The sequence below is a fragment of the Rana temporaria genome, chromosome 9 (assembly GCF_905171775.1).
Source record: "Rana temporaria chromosome 9, aRanTem1.1, whole genome shotgun sequence".
In the NCBI taxonomy this organism is placed as follows: Eukaryota; Metazoa; Chordata; class Amphibia; order Anura; family Ranidae; genus Rana; species Rana temporaria.
The window spans coordinates 115,708,374-115,729,810 of record NC_053497.1 but is presented as its reverse complement, the minus strand read 5'-3'; the positions used below and the strand labels follow the sequence as shown (position 1 = coordinate 115,729,810).

Genomic DNA, 21,437 nt, shown 5'->3' with positions numbered 1-21,437 from the left:
TGTAACATGCTAATTGCTTTAAAAATATCCCATTAAACTGTAAATGAGACGTGTCTGCTCCAAAGCCGATAATGATGAGGATTACCCCGTTCTATGACGTGTGCTGTGTTATTAAATAGTGCCCATTAACGTTCCTCCTAATTTTTCCTGTTGCTACAAAAAGTCATTTCCTGTCACATTACGGGGGAGACGGATTACCCCGACATGCAGTTTTGAAGGGAGACGTGCTATACATTACGCTTTTAATGCCAACTCCATGAAATAAGGCGGCCCTGGCACTGTTCGGGCACTGGATAGAGGAAATTGGAAATTAAATCAGCATTTCATTAGGAAAATTCCTGGGTGTGATGGTAATGATAACACCAATCTGCTGTATAATTAGGTCAAGTATTTTGTCTGGCAAACCAATGCAAATTTAGACAAGTAAAATCAATCTGTGAACCGCTAATGCTATCCAGGAAACTCTGCAAAGAGGCCAGGCAATGCTATCCAGGAAAGTCAAAGAATTACACCCAGCATTCAGCACATGAGAAGTGATACTGTGCAGAGTCTATAAATACAGAATAAAAATAGATACTGAATAACACCCAGCATATGGAACAAGAGAAGTGGTACTCTGCAGAGTTCATATATAGAGAGTAATAAAAGACACTGAATATTACAACTAGTGATGAGCCGAACACCCCCCTGTTCGGTTTACACCAGAACCTGCAAACAGACCAAAAGTTCATCTGAACTTTAGAACCCCATTAAAGTCTATGGGACTCGAACGTTTGAAATCTAAAGTGCTCATTTTAAAGGCTAATATGCAAGTTATTGTCCCGAAAAGTGTTTGCCCCTGGGCACATGTATCAATGCAAAAAAAATGCATTTTTTTCGGGAGCAGTGATTTTAAATGACTTTTTATCCTTCAGAAATGACGCTTTGTGCAGGGACAGTTCTAAGCACGGGAAACAAGCGCTGCTTTACAGGCATACTATACACCCCCCAGGTACAAAATTTAAAGGAATATTTCACTTATATTGTTTCACTTTAAGCATTATTAAAATCACTGCTCTTTTTTTTAAACTTTTTTTGCATTGATACATGTCCCCTGGGGCAGTACCCAGGTCCCCAATCACTTTGTATGACAATAACTTGCATATAAGCCTTTAAAATTATCACTTTCCATTTCTCCCATAGACTTTTCCAGGGTATCCTGCGGCTTTTCGAATTTGCCGCGAACACCCCAAATTGTTCGCTGTTCAGCGAACAGGCAATGTTCGAGTCAAACTTGAGTTCGACTCAAACTCGAAGCTCATCCCTAATTATAACCCGCATACAGAACAAGAGAATCAGTACTGTGCAGAGTCCATTTGTACAGAATAAAAACAGATACTGAGCATTACATCCAGCATACAGGAGAAGAGAACTGCTACTATGCAGAGTCCATACATACAGAACAAGAGCAAATACTAATGTAGCACTACCCCCCGAGGAGCTGCTGGTTTGTTTTGGGCGGCATGTTACCTCTATTTCCTCGCCGTCTAGGGTATCAGATAAGAGTTGAGAAAAAGTTCAATGTCCACACTTTAGACTTCTTTTTCTTTGCTTTATTTGCCAAACTTGGTAAAAGAATAAAATAAGTAGTTGAAGAGGTGGAAGGGTAATAGGTTCAGGTGTATAACTTCTGTTCGGAAACACTCCTGCTTCCAGCAAAGTAGCTTTCGTCACCACTCTAGCCAGAGCGGGTATTGTGCTTCTGGATAGGCCTCTCTCACTAACCTAGCAGCCAGGATGTCACACGGAAACTTGGTAAAGTCTCTGCCACAGACCTTCCCAAAAATGTAGGTATATTCGGCCCAAAATCCTCTCAGCACAGGATTAAGCACCCGGATCTCTCCCGAATAACTTCTTGTCAACTTAGAACTGACAGGCAACTATCATTTAGCCTTTCAGTAATGGTGCGTCCTTCGAGAACTTCAAGGCCTCTCCCAAGATACCAGCCTCTTGCTCTGTGTTCTCCAAGACAGGTTCTTCATTGAGTGGCTTCCTCCCTCAGGACGGACAGCACAGGACCACTCTGCGAGCGTAGACCCAGTCTGACTACCGGGCCTACTTAGTAGAACACAACCCCGGATCAATGTGGTCCCGGAGCCAGGAACACTTGAACACGCACCCCCGGCCATGAGGACGACACACGGGGGGTGGTGGGAAGACAGACCCAGGATCCACGACGACCCCAGACTAGTGACATCTGTCCCTTAAGTACTCCTTTCCAGCATGCACAGCGGGACAATCAACTCCCTCTGATTAGCTGCCGAAGGGGAACACCCAAAACTGACTGCTGCCACCCTTGGTCTGGGATGGTAACAGCACCCCAGACAACAATACTGGTCACTCACAGCACAGCCATGGCTGGAACAGAGGCCCAAATTTTGTGAGAAATCATACAGTCTGAGTCAACTAACTCTCAGACTACCCTCTAAATTTAAAGCAGCGCCAGCTAGGAAGTAGCAGGCCGCTACACTAAGAATTACATCCAGCATACAAGAGAAGAGAATTGCTAATGTGCAACGTCCATACATACAGAATAATTACAGATTCTGGGAATTGCATCCAGCATATAGGACAAGAGAAGTGCTACTGTGCAGCTTCCATGCATACAAAATAAGAACAGATACTGAGAATTATACCTTGCATATAGAACAAGAGAAGTGGTACAGTGCTGAGTCTATACCCATATTATGAATTACACCCAGTGTACAGAACAAGAGAAGTGGTACCGTGCAGCGTCCATACATACAGAATAAATAGGTGTGCCCCTTTAAGTGAGGATGTGCAATCACAGAACACGCGCCATAGTGTAAGTAAATATTACAGCCAGGCGTGAGCGTCCATATAATCTGTCTTTGCTGGAAGCTAAACAAGCAATGTCTAGTCAGCAGTGTTTGAAACAACACACATGTTCTGGATAAATAAACCCGCACACACAACGTTCACAAATTGAACATGATCCCAACACGTGTAATGTTACCAGCGGAGACACATTGTGGCTGGGGAAGCTCCACAAATAAACATGTTTCTGATTGATGCAACCCACCATGGGCCATTGTGTTCTCCAGCCTCGCCTTCTCATGGTCAGGACACAAAGGGAAAGTCTTGGCACAATAAGAGGAATACACAGTCAGTACCAAAGACAAGGGCAAGTCCGGCCAAGGAGCTAAATGCAGAAGCAAAACTCTTCTATAGAAACTTCTTTGTCTGCCAAAGGATTTTAATAGTAATGCACAATCTCTAGTGATCCCCCCCCCCCCCCCTCAGCCCTCGCTATGGCTTCATGTCAGAAACCAGAGCCAGCCAGGGAACTGGCATTTTTCTGTAGGGGGTCATAGGCTGACCAAACATGTCCGCACGCCAACATCTGTTCCACTACTTGGACAAGAAGGGTTAATTTAGTGGGTTTTTCTAGATAGCGCGATATTTGAGGGTTTTTAAGGGCTTATGCACAGGGGCATACTGGGATATATAGAATAAAACATCTGTATTTTAGGCACATTGGAGCACAGAGCGTAAAATACAGGCATATTTTGGGTGAATTAGGGCATATAAGGTAAATTACGGGTGTGTTAGACATGATGTATACTTTCCAATTGGATGCACTGTTGTCTGTATACCATGGTTGTAGTATCCTGGATCTGACTTTTCATGATTTAAATAGAATATTTCAAAACATAAAGAAAAACAGGTGTGCTGTGGCATATAATGTAACATATAGTGATATTTCGGAAGAATTGGGGCATATAATATAAAATAAAGGTGTATTTTGGGTGTATTTGTTCATATAATGTAAAATACATGCGTGTTTTGGGCCTTATGGGGCATATAATGTAAAATATGGGTGTATTTTGGGTGTATTGGGGCAAATAAAGTAAAATGTGGGTGTATTAGGGCATATAAGTTAAAACACTGCTATATTTTAAAAACCGGGAGCCCCAGGTTTTGTGCTGTGTACAGCCGCCTGTAAACATGAAGTACAGCATATGACTGTACACCGACATACATAGTTCCAAGCATAAAAACGCACACATGTACGAATGTATACCTCTTGACTTAAGCCCTGTACACACGATTGGACCTTTGTCCGACCAAAATCACATCAGAATGCCGATGTAATTCCATTGGAGTAAAAGAGAACATGTTCTCTATCTAAACATTGGGATTTCCGATGGAATTACTCTGATGGGGCATACACACGGTCTGAATTTCCGATGGAAAAAGTCAGTCAGATATTTTCCATCAGAAATTCCAATCGTGTGTATGGGGCTTAAGACAATCTGGATCCAAGTATTCGAACATATATAGCCATGCAGACCTATCCTATATTTAATTTGTATAGGTGGCTGCTGGCAACACTTGGGGCTCCAGTAGGGTTGCCACCTCATCCCTTTAAAACAGAACACATATGAATTACACAGGTTCTGAGTCTAATTTAATGCAGGTAAGGCACCAAATGAGTCTAATTACCACCTTAATTAGCAACAGAACCTGTGTAATTAATATGTGTTCTGTTTTAAAGGGATGAGGTGGCAACCCTAGGCTCCAGGGTACTGAAATACGTCCATATTTTAAATATTAGGGTTGTCCCGATACCGATACTAGTATCGGTATCGGGACCGATTCCGAGTTTTTTCGGCGGTAGTCAGACGCCGATACCCCGCCCCGATACACAAAAAGAATACTTAACCCCCCCCCCCCCCGCGCCGCGCCGCCGCCGCCACCGGAGCCGCAATTCGCCGCTGCGATCCGCCGCCGTTACGCCGCTGACTGTGTAATACGGGCGGGAACATTACAGCTTTGAATAGCTGTAATGATTTGCGCCACGCATAGACACTCCCCCTTGCTCGGGTAAACTGTCCAATCCCGAGCGAGGGGGAGTGTCTATACACGCAGCGTGGCGCCAATCATTACAAAGCTATTCAAAGCTGTAATGTTCCTGGCCGGCCGTAGTACTTTACACAGTCGGCGGTAGCAGGTAAGCGGGCCATGGCTGCATATGGGGGGGGACACATGGCTGGATGGGGGGAGACACACATGGCTGCATATGGGGGGGACACACGGCTGGATGGGGGGAGACACACGGCTGGATGGGGGGAGACACACATGGCTGCATATGGGGGGGACACATGGCTGGATGGGGGGAGACACACATGGCTGGATATGGGGGGAGACACACATGGCTGGATGGGGGGAGACACACATGGCTGGATGGGGGGAGACACACATGGCTGGATGGGGGGAGACACACATGGCTGGATGGGGGGAGACACACATGGCTGGATGGGGGGAGACACACATGGCTGGATGGGGGGGAGACATGGCTGCATGGGGGGTGACAATGGCTGCATGGGGGGTGACAATGGCTGCATGGGGGGTGACAATGGATGCATGGGGGGAAACATTGCTGGATGGGGGGTGACAATGGCTGGATGGGGGGGATACATTGCTGCATGGGGAGTGACAATGGCTGCATGGGGGGTGACAATGGCTGCATGGGGGGATACATTGCTGGATGGGGGGTGACAATGGCTGGATGGGGGGATACATTGCTGCATGGGGGGTGACAATGGCTGCATGGGGGGTGACAATGGCTGCATGGGGGGTGACAATGGCTGCATGGGGGGATACATTGCTGGATGGGGGGTGACAATGGCTGGATGGGGGGATACATTGCTGCATGGGGGGTGACAATGGCTGCATGGGGGGTGACAATGGCTGCATGGGGGTGACAATGGCTGCATGGGGGGATACATTGCTGGATGGGGGGTGACAATGGCTGGATGGGGGGATACATTGCTGCATGGGGGGTGACAATGGCTGCATGGGGGGTGACAATGGCTGCATGGGGGGTGACAATGGCTGGATGGGGGGAGACAATGGCTGCATGGGGGGTGACAATGGCTGCATGGGGGGTGACAATGGCTGCATGGGGGGAGACAATGGCTGGATGGGGGGTGACAATGGCTGGATGGGGGGAGACAATGGCTGGATGGGGGGATACATTGCTGGATGGGGGGTGACAATGGCTGGATGGGGGGATACATTGCTGCATGGGGGGAGACAATGGCTGGAGACAATGGCTGCATGGGGGGAGACAATGGCTGGATGGGGGGAGACAATGGCTGGATGGGGGGAGACAATGGCTGGATGGGGGGGAGACAATGGCTGGATGGGGGGGAGACAATGGCTGGATGAGGGGGAGACAATGGCTGGATGGGGGGAGACAATGGCTGGATGGGGGGATACATGGCTGCATCTGTGGGGGGACATCGCTGCATTTGGGGACACATTTTAAAAAAAGTATCGGTATTCGGTATCGGCGACTACTTGAAAAAAAGTATCGGTACTTGTACTCAGTCCTAAAAAAGTGGTATCGGGACAACCCTATTAAATATGTCCCAATATTCCGGTGTGCATAGTGTTTGAAGTACCAGTCATCGCTCAGGCATATTCCAATTAACTAAAGAAACTCTTGGGTTTATTTACTAAAGCTGGAGAGTGCAAAATCAGGCTCACTTCTGCATAGAAACCAATTAGCTTCTAACCTCAGCTTGTTCAATTAAGCTTTGGCAAAAAAAACTGGAAGCGGATGGGACAAGATAGGAGACAAGATAAGAACAATTGTTGTGTAACACTTTAATCCATAGTGCAATTTCAGAAAATATTGGTTCGTTGTTCTAGAAAAAGTGAGTAGATGCCCCTGATTCTTGGTGAAACATCTGTCTGCCAAAACTAGATTTAAAGAATTAAACCGTAGCTCCCAACTGTCCCTGATTTGCGACAATGTCCCTCTTTTCTCCTCATGTCCTATGCCTACATACATTTGCTAATAGGTGTCCCTCATTCCGATCTCAAAAAGTTGGGAGGTATGATAAAACCACTTCTAAGTATCTCGATAAAACACAACAGCTATGCTATGACAATTTGTTAAATTCACCCACAGCCACCAGATTCAGCAGACTTTTTAAAGTTCTCCTGGGTGGGAATCCCAGCCTTGCCACAGTATGGTCTTTGGAATCAGGGAAGGAGGCAGCTTTTACAGCAGCCATAGGGTTTTAGCCAGTATAGCAGCCAGGAGAACAAGCCGAACGCCAAGATGAAATTTTTAAACCACCAAGGTAGAGAAACCGTGTCAACTGATGAATGTTTATGTTTAGCTGGTGCAGGCCTTAAAGGGGTTAAGTCTATTCCCCCATAGACATATATATTTAGCACCAAGCTGCCGAGATTTGGGCCGATGCCCAGAGCGGCCAGTTTAGGTAAGCAGAGAGTGTTTGGGTTTGCAATCAAAGAAAAACAAATGACATGTAAGTCCATGGACCCAGGAGACCACGTTGCTGTGACGGGGGGCCCTGAATTATGAGACAGTGAGGCTGGGTTGCTTGGGAACCGTGTAAAGGTTCTCACAAGCCGCGACCGTTTCCAAGAGCGTGTCAGCAGGTAGAAGGAGAAAAAGTTGGTGCTTGGGATCTGACCAAGAGCAGCTGTCAGGCTGTAACAAAATCAGGACTCATGGATTCATATTTTATGGTCTCCACACACAAATTGGCTGTCTTTCTCTTTCCTTGTCCAGCACAGCAGTGTCTGCAGTAACAGGAAAATATTCACGCTGTCTACCTTTTGAAAAATATCGTGGAACACAAAACAGAACTGCTTACTGGAACTGGAAGGGCCGGCTTTGGAAACGTTCTAAAGCTAAACTTTGGGAGCATACTGTATAGAAAAAATACTATTCAGTCCAGTTATGCATGCAAGAAAAATAATGCTTGATATATTATTTTTAAATACAAGTGTAAATGCATGCATCTGTTTTCAAATTGGCTTCCTGTGATCCTCTGTTCACAGCAGCACAGAGGCAGAGGACAGGTTTGGAATGAGCTTACTCGCAGGGGAAAGAGCACTAGCTGCCCACCCCCACGCTACACTACTGGACTGGCCCGGCCGGATGACGGTGGAAAATCGCAAACGGCTGCCTGCATCAGTTTTTATCCGGCCCAGGACGCTGTATTGTCCCGCAATGGGGGTGCCCGGGACACATGGGCACCCTACTGTACAGCAGCTCTCAGACTGGGAGAGAGAGGGTCAGAGCACTCTGATTCTACCAGGGCTCTATTGCTTTGCACAGTGATGTCAGGCCATTGCTGTGAACATTAGTGTGAGGCTGATCCTTCACTCTCCAATCGACAAGATGGGGGGCATATCCATAACCAATGGAATTTGATCAATGTAACATAAATCGTCAAAAATTATCCATGTGGGCAGTTTGCATGTTTTCTAATTATAAGTGAGCATGTAAGCAAGGGGTCTTAGTACCTCTTTATGGGAGGGCCCGCCCCAGAGGGTAGTTGAGGGTTGGGTCATCCTACATATGTCACTGTAATTTTGAAGTACAGTGGTCTTATGGGAAATGATAACCTGAAATCAGCCCAATGTGCGTCACAGAAAGACTTGGAAATCTAGGAGGCGGCGAGTAAGGATGAGCTGATCAAACGAAATAGACTTTCCCATGTGTGACATATCGATCAAATGGGTTGTTGACTTTAGATCGATTATTTATATCAGAAAATCTATTGGCAAAGTAAATTGTTTACTGAAGGTTGTATGGCCACCATTACAGTGGTTTATAGGCCATACCATTATTGTTTTTTTCAAATTTCTATATAGCAATTGCCCGCCTATCATGACCCACAACCGCAGCTTGTACCTGGTAACCTTTAGTTGTATGATATTTACAAAGCAAGTAAGCCACATTTATACATGAGCAGAGCATAGGCAAAAAGTATTCCTAGTGACTTTAAAGCTTTTATATTTTGGGGTGTTTTACGATAATTTTCTTAAGGCCCGTACACACGATACGAAAATCTTTTCGTCTGGCGAACGATCTGACGATTTTCAGATAATTAGTATGGTGCTTTCAACAGCCGATTCCGGTTTTTAGTTTTTTTAAAAGCTGGATGTGCAGACTACAATTTTTTTGTCATACGTGAACTCAATGTCCGATTCATGTAATTAGTACGGTTTTCGTACTAAAAAAATCGTAAGAGCAAGACTACGCATGCTCAGAAACAAAAGTATACAAACAAATCGATTCAACACATGACATAATTTTTGCAGTTGTATTCTGTCATACAAGAATTTTTCTATGGTCTTCACTTTCGACGTGAGACTAGCGTACAAAATTGGTCGTCCGAAAATCTGATCGTGTGTACGAGACTTTAGTGTTGTGCAAGTGTTTTTGCACATGTATTAATTAAGCTTCACAGGCACTTTATTTCCTGAGCTGTATGAGGGGAAGGAGCAGTTCTGGAGGAGGAGATGTGTTTTTTAGGTGCAGAAACACACAAACCCATGTGTCAAAAGTTTACAGACGCACCCACGATAATCCATGGGGGCAAAAATGCGAGTACCCTAAAAAAAGAAAAGCTTGTGTTTTTTTTGAGTGTAGGCGTAGTGCAACTGAGGGTACAAATGTGAGCAGCTACAATTGAAAAGAATGGTATTCCCGCATGTTGAGAATAGTCAGGTGTAGTCAGGCATAAGGAAACAAGCTAAAAAAACAAGTGTGAATGGGGGCTTACTTGCTTTTGAGAGTTCATAATGTTTAATTTGTATGTTTCATGGCTGTACATTGTGATCCGGCTAACATCAACACAGGTCTAAACCAGAGGGACTGTGTGATTAAAAACAAGACTCTCGGCAGTCTCTAATGATGTGAAATACCGTTGACAGCCTGAGCTGAGACAACGTGTTCTTGCTGAAACTTTAGGTCATACAGTAAAACCTTGGTTTCAGAGTAACTTGGTTTGAGAGCGTTTTGCAAGACAAGCTAATTTAAAAAAAAATATTTGACTTGATATACAAGTGATGTCTTCATATATAAGTAGTGTCATGTTACGTCACAATTGACTCTAAAAGAGAAGAGAGGAACCTCCTAAGTGTAGCAATATGGTTACATTTAATGAAGGTACAACCATTAGAAACTCACATGGTTGATGATTAAAACGGCACATCTAAGTATGCAGGCATCCGGGGTAAAGCTGTCCACATAGATCATCTTCCGCACTGCCATTGATGTCGTCCCTTCCACAAGCGGTTCAAGCCTCGCTTTCAGATCACTCTACTGCAGGGTAGTCTTCCCGGTCACGATTGCAGACTGACAGCGGTGAGAGCTGACGGTGCGGAGGACGGTCTATGTGGATCGCTTTACCCCGGATGCCTGCATACTTAGATGTGCCTCTTTTAATCATCAACCATGTGAGTTGCTAAATGTTGAACCTTCATTAAATGTAAACATATTGCTCCACTTAGAAGTGCCTCTCTTCTCTTTTATACTCTGTAGCTCCTGCTAGATTTTGCTTTCAATCCCCTTGTGGAGGCTTCCATTTGTGGATGAACATCTTAGGCCTTGTACACATGACCGGACAGTCCGCTGAAAACGGTCCGCCGGACCGTTTTCAACGGACATGTCCGGTCGGAGATTTCTGTCTGATGGTTGTACACACCATCAGACAGAAATGAGAGGCAATCCGCGCGGACAGACAGCGCGGTGACATGTCCGCGCCGTCGCCGCGACGATGACGATGTCGTCTGAAACTGGTCCGCGGACCAGTTTCAGCAGACATGTTCAGTCGTCTGTACGGGGCCTTATGGTTACACAACTTATCACATTGCTATACTCTTTTTATATGGACTATAAACTGAAAGACAATGGTTGTGGAACGAATCATTTGAGCTTCCATTATTTCTTATGGGAAAATTTGCTTTGATATACAAGTGCTTTGGATTACAGGCATGCTTCCGGAACGAATTATGCTCGCAATCCAAAGTTTAACTGTATAAGTATGCTTCCGGAAAATAAGTTTTATATTCACATAAAACGAGGCCCTTATTCAAAGTAATAGTGTTATTTGAAGATGCTAACATGCTCTAAATACTCCAGTGAAGTGTGATTTTGAATGACATGTCCACTTTATTTGAGCAGCCGAATGGCCTCAAGACAAAGGCTTTGCTGCCTTCCAGCATCACATACCGGCTTTGGAAACCAACCAAAGTGCAAAAGCATCTCCCAAAATTTGGGGCAGACCAGTCTGTGATATTACCATCCCAGGGTCTTCCATCATGGCATGAGTGACCAGCCCAATGGCACAGTAACCAGACATGTGGCATGCCCGCCATGTGGCTGATACAAGAGATACAGACTTTCTAAGTAAAATTAATTTTAGATTGTAAGCTCTCACAATCAGCAGGGGCGGACTGGCCCAGGTGGAAAAGTGGAGATTTCCCCCCGGGCCGCTTACATTAGCTTTAAAAAAGGCCGCGGCGCTGGCTGTCTGTAATGTATTTTTATTTTTTCACTATAACTCGGCCACGGCGGCCGCCGATTGGCTGGCTGCTGCACTGCATCGTGGGAGTTGTAGTTTGTAGTTCGGCCGCCGCGGCCGCTGATTGACTGGCTGTCTGTTGCACAGACTGTGCTGCATTGTGGGAGTTGTAGTTTGGCCGCGCTGAAGTTAAGGAAGTTATCAGCACAGCAAACTACAACTCCCACCTCCCAGGAGTCTCAGAGGCAACCAGGCAGGCAGGTCATGTGACATGACCTGACTCATGTGGCACGTCAGGGGAGGGACACGGTACGAGCGGGCTGGGGCTGGCTGCAGGGAGACATGAGAGAGAGACTGAGACTGAAAGGCTGCAAAGCTGCAAAGGTAAGATGTGATGACCTGCCTCTGTCAAAACATTATTACTGTATAGTCTGTATCCCCTTCAGTAGTATGCATCGCATAGGAGCTGGGCACTGGTGAGGCTGCACTGATGGACACTTTCTGCACTGATGAGGCTGCATGAAAGCAGAGGTTCACCCTTTAAAACATTTTTTGACATTACACAAAGTCGCGCCATCCTACCGACACAATGCCAGTGTGTTTTTTTTTTTCTCAGCACATACCTCTTAAAGCGGGAGTTCACCCTATAAACCCCAAAAAAATAATATTTTTTTCTTCTACCATAAAATCAGGCATTGTAGCGCGAGCTACAGTATGCCTGTCCCGATTTTTTTATCCCCGTACTCACCGTGTACTCGTACATCGAAGATACCGACTCCCCTCGGGGAATGGGCGTGCCTATGGAGACGGAGGATGATTGACGGCCGGCTCTGGCGCGTCACGCTTCTCCGGAAATAGCCGAAATCGGCTTGGCTCTTCACGGCGCCTGCGCATAGCCTGTGCGCAGGCGCCGTGAAGAGCCGAGACCTACTCCGGCTGTCTTCAGGGAGAGTGACGTGCCAGGGCCGGCTGTCAATCATCCTCCCTCTCCATAGGCACGCCCATTCCCCGCGGGAGCCGAAATCTATAATGTACGAGTACACAGTGAGTACGGGGGTAAAAAAATCGGGACAGGCATACTGTAGCTCGCGCTACAATGCCTGTCTCGATGGTAAAATCGTGTCACTGAGGGTGAACCACCGCTTTAATCCCGATTTTGACCTCACGGCGATCCCGTGGGAGTGGGCGTTCCCAAGCACTGCCTGTGATTGACAGGCTTCCAAACGGCGCATACTGCGCGTCACAGGTTGCCGAAAAAACCCGAACGTCGGTGCGGCTCTATACGGCGCCTGCGCACTGACGTTTGGGTTCTGTCTGCAACCTGTGACGCGTTCGGAAGCCTGTCAATCACAGGCAGTGCATGGGAACGCCCACTCCCGCGGGCTCGCCGTGAGGTGAAAATCGGGATTAAGAGGTATGTGCTGAGAAAAAAAAAAAAAACACCGGCATTGTGTCGGTAGGATGGCGCGACTTTGTGTAATGTCAAAAAATGTTTTAAAGGGTGAACCTCCGCTTTAAGTGCACTAATCAGGCTGCATTGATAGGCACTGGTGAGGCTGCATTGATGAGCACTGATCAGGCTGCACTGATGCCTGGGTACTCTCTGCACTGGTGAGGCTGCACTGATGGGCACTGTCTGCACTGGTGAGGCTGCACTGATGGGCACTGTCTGCACTGGTGAGGCTGCATGGATGGGTACTGTCTGCACTGGTGAGGTGGCAGTGATCAGGCTGCACTGGTGAGGCGGCACTGATCAAGCTTCAGTTGTGAGGCTGCACTGATGAGGCTGCATTGATGGGCACTGACCAGGTCATTTTTTGCGATACGGCACTGCATCGCTTTAACTGACAATTGATGTTTGATGTTGTACCGAAACAAAATTTACGTCCTTCTTTCCCCACAAATGGCGCTCTCTTTTGGTGGTATTTGGTCACAGTTTTTATTTTTTTGCGGTATAAACAAAAAAGAGAAATTTTGAAAATAAACAACCAATATTTTTAACTTTTTGCTATAATAAATATCCCCCCCCAAAAATATATTTCTTCATCAGTCTAGGCCAAGATATATATATTTTTGGTAAAAAAAAAAAAAAAAACGCAATAATCGTGTATTGATTGGTTTGCGCAAAAGTTATAGCATCTACAAAATAGGGAATAGATTTGAAATTTTTATTATTTAAATTTTTTTCTAGTAATGCCAGTGATCAGCGATTTTTTTTTTTTTTTTTTTTTTTAGCAGGACTGCGACATTGGGGTGGACAGATTGGACACTTTTTTGAGACCAGTGAACATTATACAGCGATCAGAGCTAAAAATACACACTGATTTTTGTATAAATGTCACTGGCAGGGAAGAGGTTAACACTAGGGGGCGATCAAGGGTTTAAGTGTTCCATAGGGTCACCGGTGGATATCGCAGCCGCTGGCCACGCGCATCAGCTCCACGCCGTGGGCGCTGGGGAACCAACCTGCTGCCATATAACGACGGCGGCTGATCGGCAAGGTGTTAATGGGCCACTTGACTGGACTTGCCCCCCAGGCCTAAGGCTGCCAGCCCTCCCCTGACAATCAGGGACCTCCTAACCCTCTATTAAATTGTCTTACTGCCTTTATTTTGTAAAGCACTTCACAACATGTTGCCACAACTGTACAAAAATAATAAAATTAATTGTAGTATTTTTTTACTCCTAAAAGGACCAGCATACCCTAAGTAGGGTTTGCTGATCCCTATGAAGAAACGGTGCATAGAAATCACGATAAAGCACCTGGGTAAAATCCAGAGTTTGGGCATTGGTGGGGGAGACAGGATGGGCGAAGTTCGACCAAACAAATCTGGAACCTGTCTAATGTCTGAAACTGACCCAAGAATTAGGAAAAAAAGAGAACAGCCTCATTTCTCCATTGTCCTGTCTCAGCATAACATGGCCTCTCCCCTGACCTGAGCAAGTGAGATCATCCCTTGGCTTAATCTCACCTCAAATCTATTAATAAGAAAATCGAATAAGCGTTTCTGTGGCTTGACGCCAGAGAACATGTTATGGTTTAGTTTATAGATGTAACATTACAATAACAAAAGAAACCACATTTCTAACAGGTCCCAGAATTCTCCCAGACTCTCCAACTGTTAATCCCAGTGCTTTGAGCCGCCCAACAGCAAGGGTTTCTGGGAAACACTGTGTCAATGAGCTCAGAGCCCACGCTACACTCGTTTAATTGTGTCAGCCTAGTCATTTGCTAAGTCACACTTTTATTTCTAGATGAAAGGCAATTGATGGGAAGAGCTTCCTCTGGTAGCAAGTGTCCAGGCTATTGAAGAGGTTTGGTGTGGGCTCAATAGGCAGGAGAACCCCCTACAGGTTAAAAGAGAGTATTACATTTTCAGTCTTGTATCTGTGATTTGATCAAATCTGACAACAGTGAACAAAAAGCAAAGTCAAGCCAGGTAACTGCTTATGCTATGTAGGAAGTAATGCAACCGCGTGAAAATGTGCAAAAGATTTCCTTTTAACAATTTATAGGCCTCATTGACACAGCCATGAAGGGTTATACTGTGTATAAAGGAGTGTGATTTCTGTGCCCGGGTGCCACGTTTGTGTACAGCTCTCATTGGCAGTATGAATGGGGCCTAAAGTGAAACCCTGGTAAGTTCACCTTTTCTTAAAAAATGAAAGGGAAAACTAATCCCAAATACCCTTGCCAACCCTCCAGACCCCATTGCATATATTGGCTGTGCTGCTGGTGTAGTGGTCCATACTTCATAATATACAGTCCTGGACTGTGTACCCATCATAATGACCACAATGACAAGGGTTCGTTGGTCAGTGCAGCCATGCGACCGCACTGACCAATAAGGAGTGCATCTGAGGATTCTTCTTCTGATAAGGTGTCCCAGAAAAAAGAAGCACCCTGTGTTCATGCTGACCACTAGCCATTGTGAGAATTATGATGGAAACTCACTTTGGGGCTGTGAATTGTGGTGTATCGAACCCTGTGCCAACAGCATGGAACATCGCAGCCACTATGTTCAGTGGGTTTCAGAGGGGTGGGCAGGATATTTGGAGTCAGTTTATCCTTTAAACTTGCAAAACAACACATTCACTGAATTTCTGCCCTCCCCAGTATAAACTTCACTTACCTTTGTCCCCTTCCCATTCTATTCACCTGCAGTAGGGAAGTGACATAGCTGTACTTCCAGGTACAGAGGAACATGCGACTCTCTCGTTTTCACGATGCGGTTCTGGGTGCCTAAGCAGTCAATTGCTGGTTGTGTTAAATGGAGGAGAGTACTTAGATCTGTAAAAGCTCTGACAAGATGGTACTGCTGTTTTTGCTCCTGGTTATTTTTTCATGAAATAATTCATTGTCATTGTGGTGATTCTGCCACTTGAGTCCTCCCAGAGTTATACAGAAGACGGGTAATACTTTTAATCACCCAAAACGAATTGGCTGTTTTATATTGTTTTGTTTAAGGAACTCCAACATAAAAAGTTTGGACTTTGTACACGTAGCTTCCAAACTTGAGGTCCCCTGTTCATAGGGGCACCCTACCAGAGCAATTAAACCTCATATGAACTTGTTTGACTTTTTCCAGTCATGGATGGTCCATTGATGATTTAAATCCAGCACTTCAGTTACACATACATACACAGAGGCTGTCTTCTTGTCATAGGAGAATGTCAGGGCCTGTTTTGTGTTTCAGGTGACAAGCTGCCCGCTGTTGCTAGAAATATTTACCTGAGCTGCTGAGCACCGGATTGGTGGCAAACCTTTTGGCGGGAAACATCTTTCTAACCTTTTACTTGTATATCCTTCCCTTTCACTGGGCGGAGTCAGTATTTACCTCAGGTCTGTCACCTGGACTCACCTCTGGATTCTCCTCAGCCTTCCTTTTCAGATATTTTGGCCTGCTCCCCCGCCCACCCTCCCCTTTGTTATTTTCCCTCATTGAAGTCCACCTTTATGTGGGGTAAAGACGCCCACTTTGTGGGCAGGCAGTGGTTGGTACGCTGTTATTTGGTTGGTATAAGGTTGAGTCTTAAGTCTTAGTGACTAAGCATGTTGGTCTGTTAATGGTTAACAGTGGTTCTGTTTGGTGTTTGAAATTAATTTCATAATTAAAATTGATTTAAACCTAATAAAGGTTGTGTGTTTACCTTATTATTTAGGTATGTTCTTATAGAATGATGGGTGTTACTGGGGTGTACAATGCCATGGAGCAGCAAATGGACTGAGAGTATAAAGAGCTGGGGAATACAACATTTACCCACTTAAGCCCCGGAAGGATTTACCCCCATTTTTGGTGATATGGCACTGCGTTACTTTAACTGACAATTGCATAGGTGTGTGATTCGGTACCCAAATAAAATTGTTGTCCTTTTTATTCCCACAAATAAATCTTTCTTTTGGTGGTATTTGATCACCCCTGCAGCTTTTATTTTTTGCACTATAAACAAAGACCGACATTTTTGAAAAAAATAACAATATTTTTTACTTTCTGCTATAATACATACCCCCCCCCCCCCCCCAAAAAAAAAAAAAAACAATTTCTTCATCAATTTAGGCCAATATGTATTCTTATACATATATTTTTTGTAAAAAAAATCCCAATAAGCATACATTGATTGGTTTGCACAAAAGTTATAGCGTCTATAAACTATGGGATAGATTCATTTTTTTATTATTTTTACTGGTAATGGCGGCGATCAGCAATTTTTTGCAGAACTGCGAAATTGGGGTGAACAAATATGACCCTAAGTGACACTTTTTGGGGATCAGTGACACCAATACAGTGATCAGTGGTAAAAAAATGCACTGTCACTGTATAAATGACACTGGCAGGGAAGGGGTTAATCAAAGGGTTAAGTGTGTTCCCTCAGTGTGTTTCTAACTGTGTGGGGGAAAAACTGTCAGGAAGAACACTGAGATTGCTGTTTTCAAGAAACAGAAGATCTCTGTATACTTCCCTGTCAGAACGGGGATCTGCCTTGTTTACATAGGCAGATCCCCGTGGGTCCACCGAACCCACGCATTGGCTCCCCTTCCTTGCACCCACAGTATCTATTGCATGCATGCATGCATGCATGCAACGTACAGGTACGTTGTTTCGGGCAATAGAGCTGCCCTGCTGCAGTATATATGTGGTCAGTATATAAAGTCAGTGGACTTTAGGTGATTACAGGGTAACTCCACTTTCATGGGGGAAAAAAAATGCAAATAAAGAAAAAATAATATAGCGTATACAATTACGACCCAAGTCATTTTGTAATTGAATGTTAAAGCGGGGGTTCACCCTAAAAACTATTTTCTAACATTACATCCAGCTCACTCTCTACATTGACAGTATGCCGTTCGTTTTTTTTTTTTTTTCTGTACATACCTCGTACAGCTATTTTCTTCCCCGACTTCCGGGTAGGGCCTCCTGCGGGAGTGGGCGTTCCTATCCAGCAGGTGATTTACGTGATGACAAAAACGACCTCCACCCGTCGCATAAGGAGCGTCACGGGTTGCCGAAAGAAACCGAACGTCACCTGCGCAATACGTCCTTGCGGCGTACTTTGGAGCAATGCACACTGGTATATGTCCACGGACGGCGCATGTGCAGTTCGTAAAAAGCGTCATTTACGTGGGGTCACATAACATTTACATAACACACGCCCACATCTTCCAAATTTGAATTAGGCGGGCTTACGCCGGCCTATTTACGCTACGCCGCCGCAACTTACGGAGCAAGTGCTTTGAGAATACTGCACTTGCCCGTCTAACTTGCAGAGGCGTAACGTAAATAGGATACGTTACGCCCGCACAAAGATACGCCGATCTACGAGAATCTGGGCCAGAGGCTCTAATAGGCTTCAAAAAAGGGGGGGCTCTGGGTTTAAAGCCGCCATTGCTTTAAACCCAAAACCAGACATTTATTATATTGCAGCTCACCAATTCTTAGATGTGATTGCTGTATTCATTTTCTTTTAAGGCATTCTTTCCTTTATTTTCACCTGATGATCTGGACAGTACGTCTGATGCTCTCTTCCAGATATATTAGTTTACAGAGATGAGACAAACAATTTAACACTGACAGGGTTGCTTTCAATGATCATCTTTTATTAGTAATTTATTTGTGTAAAACCTTTATCCCAAAAGGAAAATAACTGTTTGCTGTAACCAAATAAAAAGTATGAGCTGAAGCCTGGCTTTAATTTGTTATTGTATTTGAATTTGCTAAAACATTTAAAACTCCCCTACCCCAGACTGACAATACTGCTGTCTGCTTTGCCCCCTGTGCCCCTTATCTGGAGTGGGGGGCACTCTAATACAGGAGGTGTGCTACTGGCCAGATCGTCAAGTGAAAACAGAGGGGGGGGGGGGGGGAGCCTAAGAAAAGAAAACTAATGCAGCTACCAGTTCTGATTACATGTTTGGTTTTGGCTTTAATCTCCCTGTGTAGTGAGAGGGTTGGCTGACACTTACTAGTTTTTGTTTCTTACAGGCTTCATAGTTGGCACTTGGTGCCTCCGAAACTCTGCAGGTTGTTACTTTGAACGCTTGAATTGGTTGGACTTTGAGTATGACATGGGCAGACATCCTGAGACACAACATAAAGGCACCTAACCCCAGGGCTGCCCTGATGATCATATCTCTTTCTTACTGACAGATTTAACCATTTGCTGGCACTCACCCCATTTGCAGCATGCTGAGATCAATGGGATTACAATGATAGAGCTGCCAAGAGATTCATTGGTCAGAGTAGTTGCCTTGACAGCGTCCTGTGTTTTCATATAAACTTGTTTCAAGTGGCAAATTGCTTATTGATGTTTGCAAACACATGGCTGCCTACTGGCGCTGTACCATTCACCTTCTGGAGGAACTGAGGAGTGGCCAGGTGGTTAGCATGGTTGTCTTGGGTCCAACCTATTACATTTGTTGCAATTAGATTGGTGTAGAGAAAGCCGTAGCTGGTACATAGGGCCAGATTCACAAAAGAGATACGACGGCGTATCTCCTGATACACCGTCGTATCGCTGAGATACGATTGTCGTATCTATGCGCCTGATTCATAGAATCAGTTACGCATAAGTAGCCCTAAGATCCGACAGGTGTAACTGTGTTACACCGTCGGATCTTAGGCTGCAATTCTAGGCCAGCCGCTAGGTGGCGATTCCATTGTGGTCGGCGTAGAATATGCAAATGACTAGTTAAGCCGATTCATTAACGTCCGCTTTGCCCGTCGATCTAAATGTACGTCGTTTCCGTAGAGATGCGTCGCGTAAAACTAAGCATGCCCTCTAGGTGGTGTAACCAATGTTAAGTATGGCCGAAAATTTTAATTTCACGTCGTTTGCGTAAGTCGTCCGTGAATGGCGCTGGACGCCATTTACGTTAACGTCGAAACCAATGACATTCTTGCGACGTCATTTAGCGCAATGCACGTCGGGTGATTTTACGGACGAAGCATGCGCAGTACGTTCGGCGCGGGAACGCGCCTAATTTAAATGGGGCCTGCCCCATTTGAATTAGGCGGGCTTGTGCCGAGCGGATTTACGCTACACCGCCGCAAGTTTACAGGTAAGTGCTTTGTGAATCAGGCACTTACGCTGTAAACTTGCGGCGGTGTAACGTAAATGGGATACGTTACTTCGCTGCAACGTAACGTATTTGTATGTGAATCTGGCCCATATTTCTTTGTGGACTATGTCAGAGCTATATGTAAATATTAGTGGGGACATTAGAGTGTAAGCTCCTGTGGTGCAGGGATGAATGGCTCAGTGTCTGTACAGTACTAGGGAATACTGTTGCCAGCAGGGACCCTTTACAGTCCTCATTGCTTCTGTTACCTGTACATAATATAGTTATCACAGGAATATGAATACATTCTGCCGATGCAATCAGAAAATGTAATGTCCAGACGATAATATAAATGTCAAAAGCTCAGTTTAACGTACAGAATAAAATAAATAAAAATCTCAGTGCATATAGTCAGTCCTGAAAGCCAGGGACAAATTCCTCCATAACATGAAGTGTCCTTGGAAATCAGGCACAGGCTGTCCTGCTTATTATGAGTTAAACTCTCAGCTGCCTTGAGAATTATCCTCAGTGGCAAAAGGTTATAGTGAGCAGTAAATATTTTCCCATGCCCCCCCCCCCCCCCATGTCAGCCCACACAATCATCTGTCCATTGACTGACAATGGATTGTACTAGTTCGCAGCAAGTCCTTACCTGCCAAGTGCCCAGAACCTGCCTCCCAGGTGTCTTCAGCCTCCATTGCTCCGGCAGTGCCCAGCACCAGGGCAAAGAACAGCGCCCCCAGGTGGCAGTGTAGCCAGGAGGTAGAACGTTGCTGGGTCCTCATGTTTTGGGTGACAATGCATCCAGTCTGTGCAGGATCAGAGTCTTCTTCTTGTATTGGCCAACCCATTCACAGCACCTTCTGCAGCCTCTCCATCAATTGGATGATTGTCTAGGTGAGAACTTTACAACTTGCCTAAACTATTTGGGGGTTGAGTGTTTGAAGTCCAGTTGCAAACTTCTTGCAGTGCAACCACACAAAAGGAAAACAATTCTCCTGCTTCTGATCATTCAGCAAAAGCTGCATCCCCCACAAAAGTTCTTTAGCTGCTTTACAGACCCTCTGAGAGCAAAGTCAGAAGATGGAGCTGTGGGGGAGTCAGCAGCAGGCACACTGCTTCATCCTTCTCTGAGACCCCCAAACTCAGCAAAGAGCAGCTCTGCACTGCTTGGGAGACACAGACTGCACAGAAGAATTAGCTACACAGCTCAAGACACACCCAGTGAGGGGCTCAGCCTATCAACTAATGCAGAGGAGGACCCCCCTTCCTCCCTAAAGGCTATGCTAAGGATGTACAGGTGGGGGGAGTACCTGTACAGAGGGACTAACCCTCTGCTGTCAGCTTGGCTTTATTCCAGCCAGTCTGAAATGCTTAGTCTACAGTGTAAGTGATACCCCTGGCTGGCTCACTTCACTTATGGAAAGATGAAAGCTTCTGGGGACTCGTTGGGTCCCTTCTTTAGGCTTTTATATTATTATTATTATACAGGATTTATATAGCGCCAACAGTTTACGCAG

General features: G+C 45.3%; 1 protein-coding gene across 2 annotated transcripts in view; it reads right to left on the bottom strand.

The window, feature by feature from the left end:
- The window catches only part of LOC120913886 (collagen alpha-1(I) chain-like), a 342,467-nt gene extending 321,393 nt beyond the window's left edge, over nucleotides 1-21,074 (bottom strand). For both annotated transcript variants that reach the window (XR_005743585.1, XM_040324213.1), the window contains exon 1: nucleotides 20,570-21,074. Coding sequence is in view for 1 of the 2 variants with exons in the window: in XM_040324213.1 (XP_040180147.1) it covers nucleotides 20,570-20,768 (199 nt within the window). In the remaining variant the exon portion in view is untranslated. The remainder of the gene's footprint in view (nucleotides 1-20,569) is intronic.
- Nucleotides 21,075-21,437: the final 363 nt, after the last annotated feature.